We start from the raw sequence: 26,142 nt of genomic DNA, 5'->3' as shown, positions 1-26,142 counted from the left end.
TGAAGGTATGTGAGCGGGGCGGCCAGCTCCCGCTGCCGCCCCGAGGTGGGGGACATTGTTCCTGGGGACTCTGCAGACTGCCTCCGGCGCCGCCGCTACTCGCCCCACTCACACGGCTCCGGCCGCCGCTGCTCTCCCGCTCACTGCGTCGGCCGCCGCTGCTGCTCTGGCCGCTCACTGCGCCGGCCGCCGCTGCTGCTCTGGCCGCTCGCACTGCTCCGGCCCCCACCGCTGTTTTTCCGCTGCTCACCCGGCTCCCACGGCTCACAGCACAGCGATCCGCTCTCTGTCTTGGCGCACGATACCCGCTGGCGGCCCCACACGCTGCGCTGCCCGCTGCTCTGCATCTGAAAGAGCATGCAGGCATTACCTCACGGAGGGGGGGGGGGGCAATAAACGGAGGAATAAGGGGGCAATACAGCGGCATAAGAAAATACTGCAGCAACAGCAGATGCTAGGCTGCAGGGGTATTTACAGAATGTCATACAGGGTTATAATCAGTTCAAAGTTTGTAACCAGCACTGTGATTATATGTGTAAGCATGGCATGGGGGCCATTTTAACCATGCTTCCTGTGTCTTCCTGCTGTGATTCCAGAACGTTCCAGTACTACATCTCTACTCCACCGGAGGCGCAGGGGTGTTAGTGGGAATTTGGGATCACATTTCATAGTACTGGCCACGTGTACTGCACTTGGCCAGATATATATATATATACACACAGAGACACCTTACTACTATTTTACTGAGTCGTGCAAGTGTCTGTTTTTTGTGTATTGTATTGTCTGTCGCCATAATGAGTAAGGCACCAGCAAAAACTAAAAAGCATAATTGCAAAGTCTGTAGCAGTGTGTTACCGGATGGATCTACCACATGTACAGTATGTTTTGTGGATTCGGTTCAGAATACGATTTCTGCTCCAGTTTTACAACCAATGTCCTCACCGGACCCTCCGTGGGGAATGTTAGTAAATGTACTGGACAGGTTACAATCAGAATTGACCGCCGCTCGACAGGAGCGGGAAACGGCAAGATCTGAGTCTAGGGTGAGACCGCCAGAACTACCGGAGGCGTCTCAGCTTTGCGTAAGGTCCAAATCCATTTTGGGTAAACGGGATAAATTTCATATGTCTTATGATTTTCCAGTTTCTGCTATGTTGCATTCTGACGATTCCATGCCAGACCTCACGGAACAAGATGACGGTGAGGAGGGCGAAGTGGAGTCAGATGGTGAGGATTTTAACAGTTCCGGCATTGATGATCTCATCAGAGCGGTACGTCAGTCTCTGAAGTTTACTGAAACTGAGGAGCCTCTCACAAATGATCAGGTCGTATTTACTAAACGACAAAAAACTCCAATAAGTTTTCCTGTGTCGGAATCTCTTAATCAGATGTTAGTAGAAACACGACAGAATCCAGATAAACGGTTTTCTATACCTCGCAGATTTAAGTCTAGTTATCCGTTTCCAGACTCGGTAACGTGTACATGGGAGAATCCACCAATAGTTGATTCTTCAGTGTCAAAGCTTACCAAGAAATTAACCATACCAGTGCCAGCAGCTACTACGCTTAAAGACCCTTCAGATCGCAAGATAGAAACTATGCTAAAGTCCATGTATGTAGCAGCAGGTGTGATGCTGAGACCTGGATTGGTTGGCATTTGGTTCACTAAGGCGCTCATAATATGGCTTACAGAACTCAAATCTGGTTTACATGACGAAAACCTGATACTTCTTGTAAATCAAATGAGTGAGGCTGCGGAGTATCTCTGTACAGCGTCTACTGACGTCTGTCAGCTCACTTCTCGTATTTCATCGTCGCTAGTTACGGCACGAAGAGCACTCTGGCTGTGTGCTTATCATGCGGAGGCAGAGGTCAAACGAGGTATAGAGGCGTTGCCTTACGATGGCAAGAAGTTGTTTGGTCCTGAATTGGACGCATGGATTGCTGAGGCTACGGGAGGTAAGTCTGTTTTCTTACCATTGCCTCCACCGGTATCAAGAAGGAGGTACGCTGGACCTTCGCTCAAATCCTTTAGACCTCAGTCCTTTCGAGGACATGGCAGAGGAACAGCCACGCCTGCTAGACGTGGTCGTGGACGTGGTTTCCAACAAACCAACACAAGCCGCCAGGACGCTAAGGTTACCGACAAACCAGTGGCATGACGGGCTACCAGCCCATCTCTGTTCTCCGATTGTGGGAGCACGCCTTCAGACGTTCCATTTGGCGTGGTTCCACACATCCGCGGATGGGTGGATCCGCAATTTAGTGTTAAAAGGTTACAAAATAGAGTTCGACTATCTTCCGCCTCTGCGGTTTTTCAAGACAGGATTGCCTCTGTCGGACGACAAGAGGACGGTTCTGAAAATTGCCATTCAGTCCCTACTGGATTCGGCAGTTTTGATTCCGGTCCCTGTACATCAACAGGGTCAGGGTTATTATTCAAGTCTGTTTGTGGTACCGAAGCCGGATGGCTCGGTCAGACCAATATTGAACTTAAAGGGTCTCAATCAGTACGTAACTTACTACAGATTCAAAATGGAGTCTCTGCGTTCGGTGATTGCGGGTTTAGAGCCAAAGGAATTTATGATTGCGCTAGATCTCAAGGATGCGTACTTACACATTCCAATTTGGCAGCCTCATCAGAAATTCTTACGGTTTGCAATACGCCAGAACCATTACCAGTTTCAGGCTCTACCGTTTGGTCTGTCATCAGCGCCTTGGGTATTCACCAAAGTGATGTCTGTGATGATAGCTCATCTCAGATCCCTGGGAGTGACAATAGTTCTGTATTTAGACGATCTGCTCATCAAAGCTCCGTCTCAACAGATGCTTCTCCAACATGCGCTGCTAACGTACGATGTACTGGTTCACCACGGTTGGATTGTCAACTTCAAGAAATCACATCTAATTCCGTCTCAACGCCTTCAATTCCTAGGTATGATTCTCGATACGGTCAATCAAAGAATTTACCTACCACAGCAGAAAGTACAAATTCTACGCCATCTAGTACAATTAGTGCTCAAGCCACGCACAGTGTCTGTACACTTGTGCATTCGCCTCTTAGGCACAATGGTGGCAGCTTTCGAAGCGCTTCAGTTCGGAAGATTTCACTCGCGTCCATTTCAACTGAATGTGCTCGCCCAGTGGTCGGGCTCGCATCTGCAGATTCACCACAGGGTGAGGTTGTCGCCAAGGGCAAGAGTATCTCTGCTCTGGTGGCTCAAAGAACACAATTTAACCGCAGGAAGACGGTTCGGAGGCTGGAATTGGATAATTCTAACTACGGACGCCAGTCTCAGAGGTTGGGGAGCGGTAATTCAAAATTGTCAGCTCCAGGGTCTCTGGGCGGATCACGAAAAATTGCTGTCTATAAATGTCCTGGAACTCCGCGCAATTTACAATGCGCTACGACAAGCAGTGCACATGCTTCGCTCTCAGCCTGTCCAAGTGCAGTCAGACAATGCGACGGTGGTCGCATACATCAACAAACAAGGAGGAACGAGAAGCCGCATGGCAATGCGGGAAGTAGCTCGAATCCTCAATTGGGCGGAATGCCACCAGGTGATATTGTCGGCCGTGTTCATTCCGGGAGTGGACAACTGGGAAGCGGATTATCTCAGTCGTCGGGATTTTCATCCAGGCGAATAGGCATTAAATCCAGAAGTATTTCACATGTTGGTTCAGCGATGGGGTTATCCTCAGGTGGACCTGATGGCGTCTCGACACAATCACCAAACGTTCCAGTATGTGTCCAGAACAAGAGATCCAAAGGCAGTGGCGGTGGATGCTCTCACTGTCGCGTGGCCGTACAGTCTTGTGTATCTGTTTCCACCGTTTCCGTTGCTCCCTCTGGTGCTAAAACGGATCAAAAGAGAGTCTGTCACAGTCATACTAGTGGCGCCTCATTGGCCTCGGAGAGCTTGGTTCTCGGATCTCCAAGGACTACTCGCAGACGATCCTTGGCCGCTCCCACTACGTCCAGACCTGTTACAACAAGGTCCGTTCCTTTACCCCGATTTAGCGCGGCTGCGTTTGACGGGGTGGCTGTTGAGACCGCCCTCTTAAGAAGAGAGGGTATTCCAGATTCGGTTATACCAACCATGTTACGAGCTAGGAAGCCGGTTACGGCAGCTCATTATTACAGAATATGGCGTGCCTATATAGGTTGGTGTGAAGCTCGGAAGTTTCCGACATCTTTCAAGTTATCCCGCCTTTTGTTATTTCTACAAACGGGGTTAGATGGAGGACTGCGTTTATCTACACTAAAGGTGCAGGTATCTGCTTTGTCAATTTACTTTCAAAGACGATTGGCTCTATTGCCGTCTATACGCACTTTTCTCCAAGGTGTCCTCAGAGTACAGCCTCCATTCATTCCACCTACAGCGCCATGGGACTTGAATCTGGTTTTAGAGTTCTTACAGTCTTCATATTTTGAACCCTTACAGCAAGTGGATATAAAGTTTCTCACTTGGAAAACAATTTTTCTTCTAGCCTTAGCTTCGGCAAGGCGTGTTTCGGATTTGGGTGCCTTGTCATGCAAGTCACCGTATTTGGTGTTTCATGATGACAGAGCGGAACTTCGGACGAATCCCGCTTTCTTACCAAAGGTAGTGTCATCTTTTCACATCAATCAACCAATAGTAGTTCCTGTGTTGACAGCACATTCTGGAACTCTGGATGTGGTACGCGCATTACGCGTTTATGTATCCCGAACGTCTTCAGTTCGTAAGACGGATACGTTGTTTGTTCTCTATGATGCTGCTAAGATGGGTTGGCCAGCGTCTAAACAAACCTTATCCAGATGGATAAAACTGACCATACGTCAGGCTTACCTTCATGCTAGGTTACAACCGCCTACATCAGTAACCGCTCATTCCACACGTTCTGTGGGAACTTCATGGGCAGCTGGTCGGGGAGCTTCTACGACGCAGCTTTGCCGTGCGGCTACATGGTCTTCAGTGCACACGTTTGTGTGCTTTTACAAGTTTGATACGTTTGCGGCATCAGCATCTAGCTTTGGCCGCCTAGTGTTACAGGTGCCAAACAGCTCTCCCGCCCACGGGGGAAGCTTTGGTACGTCCCAAGAGTACTCCAGTGACCCCTAGTGGATGAAAAAGAAAATAGGATTTTGGTACTTACCAGGTAAATCCTTTTCTTTGAATCCATAGGGGACACTGGACGCCCACCCAGAGCAGTTTTACCTAGTTGTGGTGAGTTCTGAGGATCTTATGGTAACACACTCTCACCGACTGGTTAAAATTATCAAGTGCTGGTTAGGGTGTCAACTGTTTAGTTGTCAGTAACGTTATGTGTCAACTTCGTTATTGTCAGTTATGTTATATGTAATACTCCATTGTCAACCTTTCTATAGTTCCTGTTCGGCTCAGTAAAAAACACTGAGGTACTCGGGGATATGGAGGGGTGGAGTGTTCTAAATTTAAATATTCAGTGCTGTTCCTACGGAAGCCGTCCATATCCCAAGAGTACTCCAGTGCCCCCTATGGATTCAAAGAAAAGGATTTACCTGGTAAGTACCAAAATCCTATTATTACTCCTCCTCACCCATCCCATGTACTGTACCACTCCACTACCAGCATTATTACTCCTCCTCACCCATCCCATGTACTGTACCACTCCACTACCAGCATTATTACTCCTCCTCACCCATCCCCTGTACTGTACCACTCCACTACCAGCATTATTAATCCTCCTCTCCCATCCCCTGTACTGTACCACTCCACTACCAGCATTATTACTCCTCCTCACCCATCCCATGTACTGTACCACTCCACTACCAGCATTATTACTCCTCCTCACCCATCCCATGTACTGTACCACTCCACTACCAGCATTATTACTCCTCCTCACCATCCCATGTACTGTACCACTTCACTACCAGCATTATTACTCCTCCTCACCCATCCCATGTACTGTACCACTTCACTACCAGCATTATTACTCCTCCTCACCCATCCCATGTACTGTACCACTCCACTACCAGCATTATTAGTACTCCTCATCCATCCCATGTACTGTACCACTCCACTACCAGCATTATTAGTGCTCCTCACCCATCCCCTGTACTGTACCACTTCACTACCAGCATTATTACTCCTCCTCTCCCATCCCCTGTACTGTACCACTCCACTACCAGCATTATTACTCCTCTCCCATCCCCTGTACTGTACCAATCCAGTACCAGCATTATTAGTACTCCTCATCCATCCCCTGTACTGTACCACTCCACTACCAGCATTATTACTCCTCCTCACCCATCCCATGTACTGTACCACTCCACTACCAGCATTATTACTCCTCCTCACCCATCCATGTACTGTACCACTCCAGTACCAGCATTAGTACTCCTCACCCATCCCATGTACTGTACCACTCCACTACCAGCATTACTACTTCTCCTCTCCCATCCCCTGTACTGTACCAATCCAGTACCAGCATTATTAGTACTCCTCATCCATCCCATGTACTGTACCACTCCACTACCAGCATTATTACTTCTCCTCACCCATCCCATGTACTGTACCACTCCACTACCAGCATTATTACTTCTCCTCTCCCATCCCCTGTACTGTACCAATCCACTACCAGCATTATTAGTACTCCTCATCCATCCCCTGTACTGTACCACTCCACTACCAGCATTATTATTACTCATCACCCATCCCCTGTACTGTACCGCTCCACTACCAGCATTATTACTCCTCCTCACCCATCCCATGTACTGTACCACTCCACTACCAGCATTATTAGTACTCCTCATAAATCCCATGTACTGTACCACTCCATTACCAGCATTATTAGTACTCCTCACCCATCCCATGTACTGTACCACTCCAATACCAGCATTATTAGTACTCATCACCCATCCCATGTACTGTACCACTCCACTACCAGCATTATTAGTCCTCCTCACCCATCCCCTGTACTGTACCACTCCACTACCAGCATTATTAGTACTCCTCTCCCATCCCATGTATTGTACCACTCCACTACCAGCATTATTAGTACTCCTCACCCATCCCCTGTACTGTACTGTACCACTCCACTACCAGCATTATTAGTGCCCCTCACCCATCCCATGTACTGTACCACTCCACTACCAGCATTATTAGTCCTCCTCAACCATCCCATGTACTGTACCACTCCACTACCAGCATTATTACTCCTCCTCACCCATCCCATGTACTGTACCACTCCACTACCGGCATTATTACTCCTCCTCACCCATCCCATGTACTGTACCACTCCACTACCAGCATTATTACTCCTCCTCACCCATCCCATGTACTGTACCACTCCACTACCAGCATTATTGCTCCTCCTCTCCCATCCCCTGTACTGTACCACTCCACTACCAGCATTATTAGTACTCCTCACCCATCCCCTGTACTGTACCACTCCACTACCAGCATTATTAGTCCTCCTCACCCATCCCATGTACTGTACCACTCCACTACCAGCATTATTACTCCTCCACTCCCATCCCCTGTACTGTACCACTCCACTACCAGCATTATTAGTCCTCCTCACCCATCCCCTGTACTGTACCACTCCACTACCAGCATTATTACTCCTCCTCACCCATCCCCTGTACTGTACCACTCCACTACCAGCATTATTACTCCTCCTCACCCATCCCCTGTACTGTACCACTCCACTACCAGCATTATTACTCCTCCTCACCCATCCCCTGTACTGTACCACTCCACTACCAGCATTATTACTCCTCCTCACCCATCCCCTGTACTGTACCACTCCACTACCAGCATTATTACTCCTCCTCACCCATCCCCTGTACTGTACCACTCCACTACCAGCATTATTACTCCTCCTCACCCATCCCCTGTACTGTACCACTCCACTACCAGCATTATTAGTACTCCTCACCCATCCCCTGTACTGTACCACTCCACTACCAGCATTATTAGTCCTCCTCACCCATCCCATGTACTGTACCACTCCACTACCAGCATTATTACTCCTCCACTCCCATCCCCTGTACTGTACCACTCCACTACCAGCATTATTAGTCCTCCTCACCCATCCCCTGTACTGTACCACTCCACTACCAGCATTATTAGTCCTCCTCACCCATCCCATGTACTGTACCACTCCACTACCAGCATTATTACTCCTCCACTCCCATCCCCTGTACTGTACCACTCCACTACCAGCATTATTAGTCCTCCTCACCCATCCCCTGTACTGTACCACTCCACTACCAGCATTATTAGTCCTCCTCACCCATCCCCTGTACTGTACCACTCCACTACCAGCATTATTAGTCCTCCTCACCCATCCCCTGTACTGTACCACTCCACTACCAGCATTATTACTCCTCCTCACCCATCCCCTGTACTGTACCACTCCACTGCCAGCATTATTAGTACTCCTCACCCATCCCCTGTACTGTACCACTCCACTACCAGCATTATTAGTCCTCCTCACCCATCCCATGTACTGTACCACTCCACTACCAGCATTATTAGTCCTCCACTCCCATCCCCTGTACTGTACCACTCCACTACCAGCATTATTAGTCCTCCTCACCCATCCCCTGTACTGTACCACTCCACTACCAGCATTATTAGTCCTCCTCACCCATCCCCTGTACTGTACCACTCCACTACCAGCATTATTAGTGCTCCTCACCCATCCCATGTACTGTACCACTCCACTACCAGCATTATTAGTACTCATCACCCATCCCATGTACTGTACCACTCCACTACCAGCATTATTAGTGCTCCTCACCCATCCCCTGTACTGTACCACTCCACTACCAGCATTATTAGTGCTCCTCACCCATCCCATGTACTGTACCACTCCACTACCAGCATTATTGGTCCTCCTCACCCATCCCCTGTACTGTACCACTCCACTACCAGCATTATTACTCCTCCTCACCGATCCCCTGTACTGTACCACTCCACTACCAGCATTATTAGTACTCATCACCCATCCCATGTACTGTACCACTCCACTACCAGCATTATTACTCCTCCTCACCCATCCCATGTACTGTACCACTTCACTACCAGCATTATTAGTCCTCCTCACCCATCCCCTGTACTGTACCACTCCACTACCAGCATTATTAGTCCTCCTCACCCATCCCCTGTACTGTACCACTCCACTACCAGCATTATTAGTCCTCCTCACCCATCCCCTGTACTGTACCACTCCACTACCAGCATTATTAGTGCTCCTCACCCATCCCATGTACTGTACCACTCCACTACCAGCATTATTACTCCTCCTCACCTATCCCCTGTACTGTACCACTCCACTACCAGCATTATTGGTCCTCCTCACCCATCCCCTGTACTGTACCACTCCACTACCAGCATTATTGGTCCTCCTCACCCATCCCCTGTACTGTACCACTCCACTACCAGCATTATTACTCCTCCTCACCCATCCCCTGTACTGTACCACTCCACTACCAGCATTATTGGTCCTCCTCACCCATCCCCTGTACTGTACCACTCCACTACCAGCATTATTACTCCTCCTCACCCATCCCCTGTACTGTACCACTCCACTACCAGCATTATTAGTACTCCTCACCCATCCCCTGTACTGTACCACTCCACTACCAGCATTATTAGTACTCCTCACCCATCCCATGTACTGTACCACTCCACTACCAGCATTATTAGTGCTCCTCACCCATCCCCTGTACTGTACCACTCCACTACCAGCATTATTAGTGCTCCTCACCCATCCCATGTACTGTACCACTCCACTACCAGCATTATTGGTCCTCCTCACCCATCCCCTGTACTGTACCACTCCACTACCAGCATTATTGGTCCTCCTCACCCATCCCCTGTACTGTACCACTCCACTACCAGCATTATTAGTCCTCCTCACCCATCCCCTGTACTGTACCACTCCACTACCAGCATTAGTCCTCCTCACCCATCCCCTCTACTGTACCACTCCACTACCAGCATTATTAGTCCTCCTCACCCATCCCCTGTACTATACCACTCCACAACCAGCATTATTAGTCCTCCTCACCCATCCCCTGTACTGTCACAGCAGTATTAGTACTCCACTCCTTCTGAAGCTAGATTTGGCACATTTCCTCAATCTCCACTTGAAATTGTTTTGAACACTGCGACTCCACAGCCCGTGTTCTGGATTGTATTTGCTCAGCCTATCATTTGATGGTTGGGTGAGGAACTAAAGACTGCCTGCCTATGATGGAACTACACGTACCAGCAAGTAATACTAGTTCATCCTTTTTTAGAGTGCTGTGCTCTGTTTCTCAGTGATCAGTAGGTGGTGTATAAAGCTAAGAAAGGTCGCCTCTCTGTGCGAGATGATACGGTAATGTCATGTCCCTTCCTGTGTGACCCGGCGCCGGTGAGGAGCCGTGGGGTTCCCATTAGGTGATGAGAGCCACCTGGTGGTGACCGCTGCTTACCATGGTTGTGGTTCGGGCAGATTTGCGGAGAATGAGTATTCAGCTTTCCTTTTCTCCTTCAGACGGAAGACCCAGACTTTGCGTCCCAGCGGCAGGTGTACAAGGACATCGGGGAGGAGATGCTCCTGCATGCCTTTGAGGGATATAATGTTTGCATTTTTGCCTATGGACAAACTGGGGCTGGAAAATCTTATACCATGATGGGGAAGCCGGAGGCAGAGCAACATGGGATCATCCCTCAGGTATTGCATGTTATGTACTGACATATTGTCACCTCTGGGGGCAGCGCAGAGTTATCTCTGATGTACTGACACTTTGCCACCACGTGGGGGCAGTGCAGGGTTTTTCAGCAGATACTGGTCATGGTATCATTAAAGGGCAATAATTATACTCTGATGTGGTAACCACAGGACACTAACGTGGGCGTACGTTTTCTAAGCAGGATCAGAGCCACAGGGAAGGGGGTACTAGCCATGTGCCAGGTAGCATGAGAGCCACAGGGGAGGGGTACTAGCAGTGTGCTATACAGGATCAGAGCCACAGGGAAGGGGGTACTAGCCATGTGCCAGGCAGTATGAGAGCCACGGGGGAGGGGTACTAGCCATGCTCCAGGTAGTATGAGAGCCACAGGGGAGGAGTGCTAGCTGTGTACCAGGTAGAGAGCCACGGGGGAGGGGTGCTAGCTGTGTACCAGGCAGTATGAGAGCCACAGGGGAGGAGTGCTAGCTGTGTACCAGGCAGTATGAGGGCCACGGTGGAGGGGTACTAGCCATGTGCTAGGCAGTATGAGAGCCACGGGGGAGGGGTACTAGCAGTGTGTTATACAGGATCAGAGCCACAGGGAAGGGGGTACTAGCCATGTGCCAGGCAGTATGAGAGCCACGGGGGAGGGGTACTAGCAGTGTGTTATACAGGATCAGAGCCACAGGGAAGGGGGTACTAGCCATGTGCCAGGCAGTATGAGAGCCACGGGAGAGGGGTACTAGCGGTGTACCAGGCAGTATGAGGGCCACGGGGGAGGGGTACTAGCCATGTGCCAGGCAGTATGAGGACCACGGGGGAGGGGTACTAGCCATGTGCCAGGCAGTATGAGGGCCACAGGGAAGGGGTGCTAGCTGTGTACCAGGCAGTATGAGGGCCACGGGGGAGGGGTACTAGCCATGTGCCAGGCAGTATGAGGACCACGGGGGAGGGGTACTAGCCATGTGCCAGGCAGTATGAGGACCACAGGGGAGGGGTGCTAGCCATGTGCCAGGCAGTATGAGGGCCACGGGGGAGGGGTGCTAGCTGTGTACCAGGCAGTATGAGGGCCACAGGGGAGGGGTGCTAGCTGTATACCAGGCAGTATAAGTGCTGTGTAATCGGTGGACGTCTCTCCTGCCATCTCTGCAGCTCTGCGAGGATTTGTTTGCCCGAGTCAGTGATAATCGGAGTCCAGACTTATCTTACTCTGTGGAGGTGAGTGACACTCCTACATACTGCTTATATACCCTGTACCTACCCCCCTCACTGTATGTACCACATAACTACCCCGTTCCCTGTACTGTATGTACCACATATACACCCTGTACCTACCCTGCTCCCTGTATGTACCACGTATACACCCTGTACCTACCCTGCTCCCTGTGTGTACCACATATACACCCTGTACCTACCCTGCTCCCTGTGTGTACCACGTATACACCCTGTACCTACCCTGCTCCCTGTGTGTGTACCACGTATACACCCTGTACCTACCCTGCTCCCTGTATGTACCACGTATACACCCTGTACCTACCCCGCTCCCTGCATGTACACCACGTATACACCCTGTACCTACCCTGCTCCCTGTGTGTGTACCACGTATACACCCTGTACCTACCCTGCTCCCTGTATGTACCACGTATACACCCTGTACCTACCCTGCTCCCTGTATGTACCACGTATACACCCTGTACCTACCCTGCTCCCTGTGTGTGTGTACCACGTATACACCCTGTACCTACCCTGCTCCCTGTGTGTGTGTACCACGTATACACCCTGTACCTACCCTGCTCCCTGTATGTACCACGTATACACCCTGTACCTACCCTGCTCCCTGTGTGTGTACCACGTATACACCCTGTACCTACCCTGCTCCCTATGTGTGTACCACGTATACAACCTGTACCTACCCTGCTCCCTGTATGTACACCACGTATACACCCTGTACCTACCCCACTCACTGTATGTACTAGAGATGTGCACCGGACCTTTTTTGGGTTTTGGTTTTGGATTCGGTTCCGCGGCTGTGTTTTGGATTCTGATGCGTTTTGGCAAAACGTCCCTTAAAATTTTTTGTTGGATTCGGGTGTGTTTTGGATTCGGGTGGTTTTTTTTTTTTTTTTGTTGTTGTTTTTTTTAAACAGCTTAAATCATAGAATTTGGGGGTAATTTTGATCCCATAGTATTATTAACCTCAATAACCATAATTTCCACTCATTTCCAGTCTATTCTGAACACCTCACAATATTATGTTTAGTTCTAAAATTTGCACCGAGGTCGCTGGATGACTAAGCTAAGCGACCCAAGTGGGTGGACAAACACCTGGCCCATCTAGAAGTGGCACTGCAGTGTCAGACAGGATGGCTCTTAAAAAATTGGCCCCAAACATCACACGATGCAAAGATAGATAAAAAAAAAAAAGAGGTACAAGATGGAATTATCCTTGGGCCCTTACTTATGTTGTATAAACAGGACATGCACACTTTAACAAACCCATCATTTCAGCGACAGGGTCTGCCACACGACTGTGGCTGAAAATGACTGGTTGCTTCTTTTTTGGTGGGGGCCCAAACCAATCAATCTCTCCTTGCACAAACTGGCTCTACAGAGGCAAGATGTCTACCTTCTCCTCATCGTCCGATTCCTCACCCCTTTCACTGTGTACATCCCTCTCCTTACAGAGTATTAATTTGTCCCCACTGGAATCCACCATCTCAGGTCCCTGTGTACTTTCTGGAGGCAATTGCTGGTAAATGTCTCCACGGAGGAATTGATTATAATTAATCTTCGCCACATTTTCTGGATGTAACCTCGTACACCGATCGCTGACAAGGTGACCGTCTGCACTAAACACTCTTTCGGAGTACACACTTGTGGGAGGGCAACTTAGGTAAAATAAAGCCAGATTGTGCAAGGGCCTCCAAATTGCCTCTTTTTCCTGCCAGTATACGTACGGACTGTCTGACGTGCCTACTTGGATGCGGTCACTCATATAATCCTCCACCATTCTTTCAATGGTTAGAGAATCATATGCAGTGACAGTAGACGACATGACCTTCAGTCCGGACCAGATGTCGGCACTTGCTCCTGACTGCCCTGCATCACCGCCAGCGGGTGGTTTTGGAAATTTGATCTTTTTCCTGGCAGCTCCAGTGGCGATAGAAAATGAAGGAGGAGCTGTTGGCGGGTCACGTTCCGCTTGACTTGACAAGTGTCTCACCAGCCGGTCTTTGAACATGTGCAGACTTGTGTCTGCCGGAAAGAGAGATACAACATAGGCTTTAAACCTAGGATCGAGCACGGTGGCCAGAATGTAGTGCTCTGATTTCAACAGATTGACCACCCGTGAATCCTGGTTAAGTGAATGAAGGGCTCCATCCACAAGTCCCACATGCCTAGCGGCATCACTCTGTTTTAGCTCCTCCTTCAATCTCTCCAGCTTCTTCTGCAAAAGCCTGATGAGGGGAATGACCTGATTTACGCTGGCAGTGTCTGAACTGACTTCACGTGTGGCAAGTTTTTTTTTTTTTTTTTAATAGAGTATTTTTATTCAACAATGATAAAATCGTTACAGACATTTCAGTGTACACTGGGAACTGCAATTATTATTACACTATGTTCACGCCCATATCCTTCTCAAACAATATATATACTGCATGATGAAACTGGTAATCGCAGGACCGTATGTTGTCATTCTACATATACCAGGTCCTCTGAAGTCTGCAATCAAATGTCAAACACATACTAACATTTCTTGTTTTCTCCCCGAAATACTACAATAACCCCCCCCCCCCCCCCAACTATAAGGCCTGATAAAGCCTACAAACCATAAACAGAGCAAATCAAAACAACTCCATCTAGCCTAGAGTCATACAGTTGTGCGAGGTGAGGTGCGTAATCCCTATAGTGTGTAATACGGGAGAGGAGCCCGGCTCGTCCCCCCGGGACCCAGGCAGCCGGGCTGTCGTAGAGGGCGTGCGGCATGTCAATTAATGAATTCTTTAAATTCTAAGGGCAGGGGAAGAATATGTAGAATTAATCCAATGGGACCATATCGTCTCATGTTTAGGAAGGGCATTATTTTTCATATAGATATATCGATCCTTCAGTACTGTGTCATTCACCAGGGCCTTTAAAGCAGACATCGTAGGGGAATGTGGGGCCATCCATGTCCGCGCAATACACACCTTGGTGAGGGCGCAGATACTGCGAGCATATAAGTCCTCCCACCTAGACCTAGATTCAGGTCCCCCCCCCCTATTCCCAGAATGCAAAATCCCGGAGTCAACATTCCTCTTGGTATCCCCGTACGTTCTAGAATCGACCCGACCCCAGCCCAGAACGCCTGTAAGGATGGACACTCCCACACCAGGTGCCAAAACGATCCGCCAGCGGCTCCGCATTTAGGACAGGCGGCTGCGCCACCAGCCCCAAATCTGGCCAACCTATTCGGTGTCATATATGATCTATGTAATATAAAGAGTTGGATTTGCTGGAACCGTAGTGATTTGGTGACCTGGCTCGAGTTCCCCAGCGCCACCTCCCAGTCCTCAACATCTATGGGGCCCAGATCACGCTCCCAGCGCTCCCGAAGGTTCGAGAGCGGGTCCGCATGAATTATTTTTATAAGGTACGAGTAAGTGAAGGAGATCACCTTAACTCGACCCAGTGCGCATAGAAAGGCCTTTATGGGGAAAGGGAGGAGCGCCGGGGGAGAGTCCCCGAACTGTGATTGTAAAGCGTGCCTGAGCTGTAAAAATCTGTAGAAGTAAGAGTTTGGGAGACCAAACTCCTCCTTTAGTTGTTGAAAGGACTTCATTGTACCATTGTTGTACAACTGAGATATGGAAGTTACTGAATACGGGGCCCAAACCTCCCCCCCCTTCGAGAGACCCCAGTTCAGGAAGTGATGCGGAGTGCCAAAGGGGAGTATCCGGATCCATACTATCGTACCCGAGCATTCGTATCAAAGCCTGCCAGATCTTCATGGCCTGAAAAACAATAGGAGGGGACAGCCGGGAAGTGCTCCCCCCCCCCCCCCACCCAGAATCTGCGTCGGAGAGAGGTCCGGGTAGTAACATCGGAGATACGCCCAGCATAGACCAGCCTCATCTCCTCCCCGCAACCAGATACTGATGTGTGTCAGCTGGGCCGCATAGTAGTATAGTTGGAAGTGAGGTAAGGCCAAGCCGCCATCAACTTTTTGTCTAGTGAGGGTGTATAACTTTATTCTAGGTCTTTTATTGGCCCATATCAGAGATGTTAGTATACTATTTAATTTCTTAAAGAAGGCCGGGAATATGTATACAGGGGATTATGAAAGTACATACAGTAGCTTGGGCAAAATTATCATCTTAACAAGGCTAACCCTACCTGTCATTGTCAGCGGGAGTTTACACCAAGCCCTTGACTTGCGTACAATCAGCTGTACAAGCGGTTCAAGGATATGAAATCCGAAGGGTCGTTAGTATCCTGGATCCCAAGATATTTAAACTGGCCTGTCCAGCTTAGCGGCAGGGAAATCTTTGGGACCCGGGGAGGAGAGCCCATAATGGGCATTATAAATGATTTGGACCAGTTTATGCAGAGACCAGAGAATCTGCTGAAGGTCTCTATGACCTGCAACACCATAGGCATATCCACACTGTAGTCGTGTAAGAAAAGTAACAGGTCGTCCGCATAAAGGGCTATTTTGTCAGTACATGGGCCCGATTCAACTCCCCCAATGTCCGGGTGCGATCTGACTAAACAAGCCAAGGGTTCAGTGGCTATGGCAAACAAAGCTGGGGAGAGGGGGGGCATCCCCGTCTGGTGCCCCGAGTCAAAGTAAAGGAGGAAGAGACATAGCCATTAACCAAGATCCTGGCGCGTGGGCTTTGATATAGCAGTTTGATCCATCGTATAAAATTAGGGCCGAAGCCCATACATGTCATGACCCCCCACAGATACGGCCATTCGAATGCCTTAGCCGCGTCCAGTGAAATTACAACCGCGTCCGAGGGGACATCGTGGGGAGCCTGCAAAATAGTGTAAAGCCTGCGCAAATTAATGGACGTGGATTTCCCTGGCATAAAGCCAGACTGATCCTGGTGTATGATAGATGTAATGACCGAGTTGAGCCGGACCGCAAGGATTTTTGCCAGGATCTTGGCATCAGTGGGGATAAGGGAAATCGGCCTATAGGACTCCACTAGTTTGAGATCCTTACCGGGCTTTGGCAGTACTATAATTACGGCCTCGGACATTGAGGGAGGAAGTTGATTGGTGGCAAATATGTCGGTATACGTCTCATGCAGCTTGGAACCAAAGAACTGTATGTGTTGTTTATACAGCTCAGTGGGGATGCCATCGCTTCCTGGAGACTTGCCACTGGGGGACATTCCCACCGCCGCCGTCACCTCTTCCAAGGTTAAGGGGGCGTCTAGGATATCCCTAGCCTCGGGGGAAAGCTTAGAGAGGGGTATATTGGACAGGTACAGATCTAAGTCTTCCATGGAGCATGTCGACTGAGCCATAGACCTCTTTAAAGTATGAAAGGAACATCTGCGCTATGTCGGGGGTATTATCTACTATGGAGCCGTCAGGGCCAGTCATCTGCACTATCGTGGACCCAGGACGGTCGTAGTGCACCAAGTGGGCCAATAAACTACCTGGCCTGTCCGCCTGCATATATATGTTGGTGTGCCTGAACAAAAGGGAGTTTGCGTTTTTATCCGAAAGGTGAGCTAGCCAGGCCTCCTGAGCTAATAGCCAACTTGCCTTCAGCGCAGGAGTTCCCTGAGCCAAATAGCGGGTCTCCAGGTCCCTATATTCAGATTCGAGCTGTCTCTCCGTCGCCCTGTACTCTATCTTGCGGGCGGCTATTTTGCCTATCAGCGTACCACGTAGACAAGCTTTAAATGCATCCCATATAACCGGTGTCGGGGCCGAGCCCGCGTTATCCGCAAAGAACCCTTCCCACCTAAGCGGCAAATCCGGGCACTCTCCCAGCTGAACCAGCCAGGATGGGTGCAGCTTCCAGTATGACTGTCCCCTCCGGCACTCCACATCAAAAGACAGCATTAGGGGCGAATGATCTGACACCCCCCGTGCCTCATAATGAACATCCGTTATGCTAGGTAGGAGCAAGGGCGAGACCAGGGCCAGGTCGATTCTGGAGAAGGAGCCATACGTACTAGAGAAACATGAGTATTGCCTAAGCGTAGGGTAGCGAGCCCTCCAGACATCTACCCACTGCATGCTATCTATATAATCCGCAAACTTAGATCGAGATATAGATTGGCCACCCCCCGCCCCCGGATCCCGAGAAGACCTCCACCTATCCAGAGAGGCATCCAACACGTTGTTAAAGTCCCCTAGACAAATAACAGGAGTGTGTGGAGAGGAAGCAATAAATGAAGCCGCCTTCTGCAGGACGTCATACGAGAATGGGGGAGGAACATAAACAGACAAGATTAAAGAAGTTACGGGAGCTCAGCTTGCATTCTAGAAACACAAATCTACCATATGGATCCGTATTTACCGTGATTAATTCAAACTGTACAGTTCTCTTTATCATGACCGACACCCCCCTGGAAGAGGAGGAGTGAGAGGAATGATACGCCCAGCCTACCCAAGGCCTGCGGAGCGACAATAGTCTATTTTCCTCCAGGTGGGTCTCGCTCAGACAGATAATATCCGGGCCATATTTCTTTATCATTTGGAATACTAGGGACCGCTTTACTTTATTATTAATGCCCCGGACATTCCATGCCAAAATCTTTAAGGCAGGCATGTAAAGACCCCCCCGCCTATCAACATTATCCGGGTATCCACCTGCCTGTGCAGAGTACTATCCCAAAAACCATATCGTCCGCAGGCCCCGGGCCCCGAGCCCCGAGCCAAACCCCCCTAAATAGCACAACATCATCGCACAATTCAATAAATAGACATATGGAAAACAAAAACTTAAAAGAGAGAAACATAGAAAAACTGACAGCATCCCAACAACATCCCCCCTCCCCGTATACCTGCCTGAACTGTGGCATACCTTTATCCCTAACAAAGCTCCAACCTTGGTGATCTGAAAGCCTACGGCAGTGCTATGCGTAGCACACAGATCCAAACAAAAAAAACCCCACTACAAGAAACTAATGCGTAAAAGTCACTACCCGGTAAAGTCCAGAACAACTAATGCAAAAGGAAGCTCCCCGGACTTATACTTGCATATTGTAGGCCCATGTAGAGAGAAAACTGGATGTCAATCAGTCCGGAGCCATCTGGCGGGCGCCCGGAGCGTACCTGTCCAGCCAGGCTGCCGCCTCCCTCGGAGAGTTGAAGAACTTAGTTTCCCCGTCCGCCACCACGCGTAGCCTAGAGGGAAACAGCATTGAATATGGAAGGCTCAGGTCACGGAGGCGCTTGATGGGCAGAAACTGGGCCCGATCTTTCTGGACATCCGTTGCGAAATCCGGAAACGCCGACACCCGGACACCATTTCGAAGCAGGGGGCCCTTCGCACGGCCCAGGCGCAGGACGGAGTCCCGGTCTTTATAGTGTAGAAACTTGGCAATAAATGTTCGCGGCGGTGCGCCCGGGGGCAAAGGCCGGAAAGGCACCCGGTGCGCCCGCTCCACCGCAAATTGGGATGTAAAGGATTCAGCGCCGTACGCCTCTTTCAGCCAGGATTCTAGGAAGTCTTCAGGGTGCGCCCCCTCTTCCTTTTCAGGCAGGCCCACGAATCTCACATTATTTCTGCGAAGTCGCCCCTCCATATCCATGAGTTTAGTTTGCAGTTTGCAGTGACGAGACTTGTTGTGTAACCGCTGAGACAGACCGTTGTAGGGGGCCGCTGAGGTCTTCCAGATTAGAGACCCGTGTTTCCGTTTCGCCGACCCTCTCCCGTACTCGCTGGACGTCCTGGCGCAACAGTGATAAGTCGCACTGCACCTTCTCCATTTTGTCCGACAGACGTTGTTCGCTGGCCGCTATGGCCTCCAGGACGTGCTGAATGGAAGGCGTAGATGGCTGCATGTCTGCGCCCGAGCCGGTCCCGGCCGGGGGAGTCGGTTTGGTAGAAGGAGAGGGCTTAGGGGACGACTGCATCGGCTGGGCAGCAGGCTGGCGGGCAAACTTCTCCAATTTAGCCACAGCTGCGCTCTGACCACCCCTCACCATAGCAACAAGGTCCGAGCAGCGCTCAGAGTCCCGATATTCAGTGTCAGAAAGCACAGCAGTAGGGGTGAGGTGCAGTATCAGCAACACTCCAGAGCACAGGACATCCAGCAGTGAAGCACAGAGAAGGGGGGGGGGGGGGGGGGGGCAGAGGGGTCTGGGGGTGATTTTGTAGGATGTGCTACTCAGAAATAGGCAAGGGGCAAAAGGTGGGACAACCTGTGCTGGGGCAAATCTTCCAGCTCTGCAGCCCTTTCACAGGTCACACAGAGCATTTGCAGTGGAAGCAGCAGCTGCAGCCAAGATGGCCGCCGAACTCGCAGTCTCACTCCCCTCAGTATATTCACCCCAATTTCGGGGGTTAGAAGCGGCCTGGCGGGTTCCCCAGCAGGTGTAGGTGGTGGGCGCCGCACTCCCCAGGCGCCGGGTGACCGGATCTTCACCGCGGGTTCGCGCGCGCCCGCGGCAGCACAGCGGAGCTCCAGAAATCGAGGCCGGGGATTTCCCAGCGGCCTAGGCCCGAGACTCGGGCGGCAGCTGGCGCAGGCTGTCAGCTCCGGCAGGAGACGGCCGCCGCTCCCCCACGGCGATACAGCGCGGCCCGGCCGAAAGTGAGCCTCAGAGAGGGCCCCAGGATCTCTTAAGGATTAATAGGCCGGGGAGCTCCACAACCCTGCTGCCTATCTGCTAGCCGCCGTGGCCACGCCCCCCACGTGTGGCAAGTTTTAAAGGGTTGCAGAACCTTGCACAACGTTGAAATCATTCTCCACAGCGCTTGAGTCAGGTGCATTCCCCCTCCTTTGCCTATATCGTAGGTAGCTGTATAGGCTTGAATGGCCTTTTGCTGCTCCTCCATCCTCTGAAGGATATAGAGGGTTGAAATTCACCTCGTTACCACCTCTTGCTTCAGCTGATGGCAGGGCATGTTCAGGAGTGTTTGCTGGTGCTCCAGTCTTCGGCACGCGGTGGCTGAATGCCGAAAGTGGCCCGCAATTCTTCTGGCCACCGACAGCATCTCTTGCACGCCCCTGTAGTTTTTTTTTTAAAATTCTGTACCACCAAATTCAATGTATGTGCAAAACATGGCACGTGCTGTAATTTGCCCACATGTAATGCACGCACAATATTGGTGGCGTTGTCCGATGTCACAAATCCCCAGGAGAGTCCAATTGGGGTAACCCATTCTGCGATGATCTTCCTCAGTTTCCGTAAGAGGTTGTCAGCTGTGTGCCTCTTATGGAAAGCAGTGATACAAAGCGTAGCCTGCCTAGGAACGAGTTGGCGTTTGCGAGATGCTGCTACTGGTGCCGCCGCTGCTGTTCTTGCTGCGGGAGGCAATACATCTACCCAGTGGGCTGTCACAGTCATATAGTCCTGAGTATGCCCTGCTCCACTTGTCCACATGTCCGTGGTTAAGTGGGCACTGGGTACAACTGTATTTTTTAGGACACTAGTGACTCTTTCTGACGTCCGTGTACATTCTCGGTATCGCCTGCCTAGAGAAGTGGAACCTAGATGGTATTTGGTACTGGGGACACACTACCTCAAGAAATTCTCTAATTCCCTGTGAATTAACGGTGGATACCGGATGCACGTCTAACACCAACATAGTTGTCAAGGCCTGAGTTATCCGCTTTGCAACAGGATGACTGCTGTGATATTTCATCTTCCTCGCAAAGTACTGTTGGACAGTCAATTGCTTACTGGAAGTAGTACAAGTGGTCTTCCGACTTCCCCTCTGGGATGACGATCGACTCCCAGCAGCTACAACAGCAGCGCCAGCAGCAGTAGGCGTTACACTCAAGGATGCATCGGAGGAATCCCAGGCAGGAGAGGACTCGTCAGACTTGCCAGTGACATGGCCTGCAGGACTATTGGCGTTCCTGTCTAAGGAAGAAATTGACACTGAGGGAGTTGGTGGTGTGGTTTGCAGGAGCTTGGGTACAAGGGGAAGGGATTTAGTTGTCAGTGGACTGCTTCCGCTGTCACCCTAAGATTTTGAACTTGTCAATGACTTCTTATGAATGCGCTCCAGGTGACGTATAAGGGAGGATGATCCTAGGTGGTTAACGTCCTTACCCCTACTTATTATAGCTTGACAAAGGCAACACACGGCTTGACACCAGTTGTCCGCATTTCTGTTGAAATAATTCCACACCGAAGAGGTGATTTTTTGGGGGTATTTTGACCAGGCATGTCAATGGCCTTATTCATCCCACGGACAACGGGTGTCTCCCCGGGTGCCTGACTTAAACAAACCACCTCTCCATCAGAATCCTCCTGGTCAATTTCCTCCCCAGCGCCAGCAACACCCATATCCTCCTCATCCTGGTGTACTTCAACACTGACATCTTCAATCTGACTATCAGGAACTGGACTGCGGGTGCTCCTTCCAGCACTTGCAGGGGGCGTGCAAATGGTGGAAGGAGCCACCTCTTCCCGTCCACTGTTGGGAAGGTCAGGCATAGCAACCGACACAATTGGACTCTCCTTGGGGATTTGTGATTTAGAAGAACGCACAGTTCTTTGCTGTGCTTTTGCCAGCTTAAGTCTTTTAATTTTTCTAGCGAGAGGATGAGTGCTTCCATCCTCATGTGAAGCTGAATCACTAGCCATGAGGAACATAGGAGAGGGCCTTAGCCGTTCCTTGTCACTCCGTGTCGTAAATGGCATATTGGCAACTTTACGCTTGTCAGCCGCTTTTAATTTAGATTTTTGGGTCATTTTACTGAACTATGGTTTTTTGGATTTTACGTGCTCTCTACTATGACATTGGGCATCGGCCTTGGCAGACGACGTTGATGGCATTTCATCGTCTCTTCCATGACTAGTGGCAGCAGCTTCAGCACTAGGTGGAAGTGGATCTTGATCTTTCCCTATTTTACCCTCCACATTTTTGTTCTCCATTTTTTTAATGTGTGGAATTATATGCCAGTAATATATCTGGAATTAGACGGCAGTAATGTCTGGAATTAGATACCACTAGATAGATACCAGATACCACTGTGACTGGAATTATGGTGACCTATGCACAGTGACATACACTGTGCACTTTTCAGGATAATAGAACTGAGTGATACTGGGCAGTGAGAACAGCACTGGACTACTGGACTGTACTGTACTGTACTACCATATACTGGTCAGTGGTCACCACAATGCAGCAATGATAATGAGCACAGATACACTGCACTGTTCAGGATAATAGAACTGAGTGACATGGGGCAGCGAGAACAGCACTGGGCTACTGTACTGTACTACCATATACTGGTCAGTGGTTACCACAATGCAGCAATGATAATATAATGAGCACAGATACACTGCACTGTTCAGGATAATAGAACTGAGTGACACTGGGCAGCGAGTACAGCACTGGACTAATGTACTGTACTACTAAATACTGGTCAGTGGTCAACAGAATGCACCAATGATAATAATGAGCTCAGATACTGAGCACTATTCAGGATAATAGAATTGAGTGACACTGGGCAGCGAGAACAGCACTGGACTACTGTACTGTACTACCATATACTGGTCAGTGGTCACCACAATGCAGCAATGATAATATAATGAGCACAGATACACTGTGCACTGTTCAGGATAATAGAACTGAGTGACAATGGACAGCGAGAACAGCACTGGACTACTGTACTACTATATACTGGTCAGTGGTCACCACAATGCAGCAATGATAATATAATGAGCACAGAAACACTGTGCACTGTTCAGGATAATAGAACTGAGTGACACTGGGCAGCGAGAACAGCACTGGACTACTATACTGTACTACCATATACTGGTCACCACAATGCAGCAATGATACCGAGCACAGATATTGAGCTGAGATTTGCTGATATTGGGCTATTCGGGCAGAGACCGTAGCCACGTCCTCTCTCTATCTCGACAATGGACGAGTGAAAATGGTGGTGACGCGCGGCTCTTTATATGGAATCCGAATCTTGCGAGAATCCGACAGCGGGATGATGTTTTGCGTGTAAGGCGGGAAGAACCGAGGCTGCCTCGGACCCGTGTAAACCACGTGAAGTTCGGTGGGGTTCGGATCTCGACGAACTGAACCCGCTCATCTCTAGTATGTACCACATATACACCTTGTACCTACCCTGCTCCCAGTTTATGCAGCGCATGGCATGCTCTTACGGAAGATGTAGAGTCGTACGTATTCCTGCCACATCTACACTCTCCCCCCCCCCCCCCCCCCCCCCTCATTCCCCTCAGTATCCCAGCATGCACCGCTGCTTCCTCTCCCGTCTTATCTGCACCCCATACATTAGTGCATTTATATCCGATAACCAGGTCAGCTACATGGAAATCTACTGTGAGAGAGTGCGTGACCTGCTGAGCCCCAAAAGTAAAGGCAACCTGCGGGTGAGGGAGCACCCTATCATGGGGCCGTACGTGGAGGACTTGTCCAAACTAGCTGTGACCTCGTATCATGACATCGCTGACCTCATGGACTGTGGGAACAGGGCCAGGTAATCCCCCCCCCCCCCCCATACACGTTCACAAGAGGGGTGACGCCTGCGGGTGCTGTATCACACGGTGTACCTACTGCAGCCTGTGTGTCCTTCTCTCTACAGGACGGTCGCTGCCACGAACATGAACGAGACCAGCAGCCGCTCACATGCCGTCTTCACCATCGTCTTCACCCAGAAGAGACACGATGAGATGACCAACCTGGACACTGAGAAGGTGCGAGAGCTCGGAACCGTTCCTGATGGGATAATAGTGTCACACACACAGGATACCTATAAATTATAGGGTCAGTGACCCCTCTGATGGGATAATAGTGTCACACACACAGGATACCTATAAGTTATAGGGTCAGTGACCCCTCTGATGGGATAATAGTGTTACACACAGGATACCTATAAGTTGTAGGGCCAGTGACCCCTCTGATGGGATAATAGTGTCACACACACAGGATACCTATAAGTTATAGGGCCAGTGACCCCTCTGATGGGATAATAGTGTCACACACACAGGATACCTATAAGTTATAGGGTCAGTGACCCCTCTGATGGGATAATAGTGTTACACACAGGATACCTATAAGTTGTAGGGCCAGTGACCCCTCTGATGGGATAATAGTGTCACACGCATAGGATACCTATAAGTTATAGGGTTAGTGACCCCTCTGATGGGATAATAGTGTCACACACACACAGGATTCCTATAAGTTATAGGGTCAGTGACCCCTCTGATGGGATAATAGTGTCACACACACAGGATACCTATAAGTTATAGGGTCAGTGTCCCCTCTGATTGGATAATAGTGTCACACACACAAGATACCTATAAGTTATAGGGTCAGTGACCCCTCTGATGGGATAATAGCTTCACACACACAGGATACGTATACGTTATAGGGTCGTTGACTCCTCTGATGGGATAATAGTGTCACACACAGAATACATATAAGTTATAGGGTCAGTGACCCCTCTGATGGGATAATAGTGTCACACACACAGGATACCTATAAGTTATAGGGTCAGTGACCCCTCTGATGGGATAATAGTGTCACACACACAGGATACCTATAAGTTATAGGGTCAGTGTCCCCTCTGATGGGATAATAGTGTAACACACACAGGATACCTATAAGTTATAGGGTCAGTGTCCCCTCTGATGGGATAATAGCGTCACACACACAGGATACCTATAAGTTATAGGGTCAGTGACCCCTCTGATGGGATAATAGTGTTACACACAGGATACCTATAAGTTGTAGGGCCAGTGACCCCTCTGATGGGATAATAGTGTCACACACACAGGATACCTATAAGTTATAGGGCCAGTGACCCCTCTGATGGGATAATAGTGTCACACACACAGGATACCTATAAGTTATAGGGTCAGTGACCCCTCTGATGGGATAATAGTGTCACACACACAGGATACCTATAAGTTATAGGGTCAGTGACCCCTCTGATGGGATAATAGTGTTACACACAGGATACCTATAAGTTGTAGGGCCAGTGACCCCTCTGATGGGATAATAGTGTCACACGCATAGGATACCTATAAGTTATAGGGTTAGTGACCCCTCTGATGGGATAATAGTGTCACACACACACAGGATTCCTATAAGTTATAGGGTCAGTGACCCCTCTGATGGGATAATAGTGTCACACACACAGGATACCTATAAGTTATAGGGTCAGTGTCCCCTCTGATTGGATAATAGTGTCACACACACAAGATACCTATAAGTTATAGGGTCAGTGACCCCTCTGATGGGATAATAGCTTCACACACACAGGATACGTATACGTTAT

General features: G+C 49.7%; 1 protein-coding gene across 1 annotated transcript in view; it reads left to right on the top strand.

Annotated features, from left to right (window-relative positions):
• Positions 1–26,142, top strand: part of LOC134935884 (kinesin-like protein KIF1C) — a 94,150-nt gene that overhangs the window by 45,398 nt on the left and 22,610 nt on the right. The window contains exons 5-8 of the mRNA XM_063930733.1: positions 10,516–10,695; positions 11,846–11,911; positions 24,161–24,339; positions 24,445–24,556. Coding sequence (XP_063786803.1) covers positions 10,516–10,695; positions 11,846–11,911; positions 24,161–24,339; positions 24,445–24,556 — 537 coding nt within the window. The remainder of the gene's footprint in view (positions 1–10,515; positions 10,696–11,845; positions 11,912–24,160; positions 24,340–24,444; positions 24,557–26,142) is intronic.

Source organism: Pseudophryne corroboree, chromosome 6 (genome assembly GCF_028390025.1).
Source record: "Pseudophryne corroboree isolate aPseCor3 chromosome 6, aPseCor3.hap2, whole genome shotgun sequence".
In the NCBI taxonomy this organism is placed as follows: Eukaryota; Metazoa; Chordata; class Amphibia; order Anura; family Myobatrachidae; genus Pseudophryne; species Pseudophryne corroboree.
Note: the sequence above shows the minus strand (reverse complement) of the source record. Positions and strands in the feature narration are given on the sequence as shown.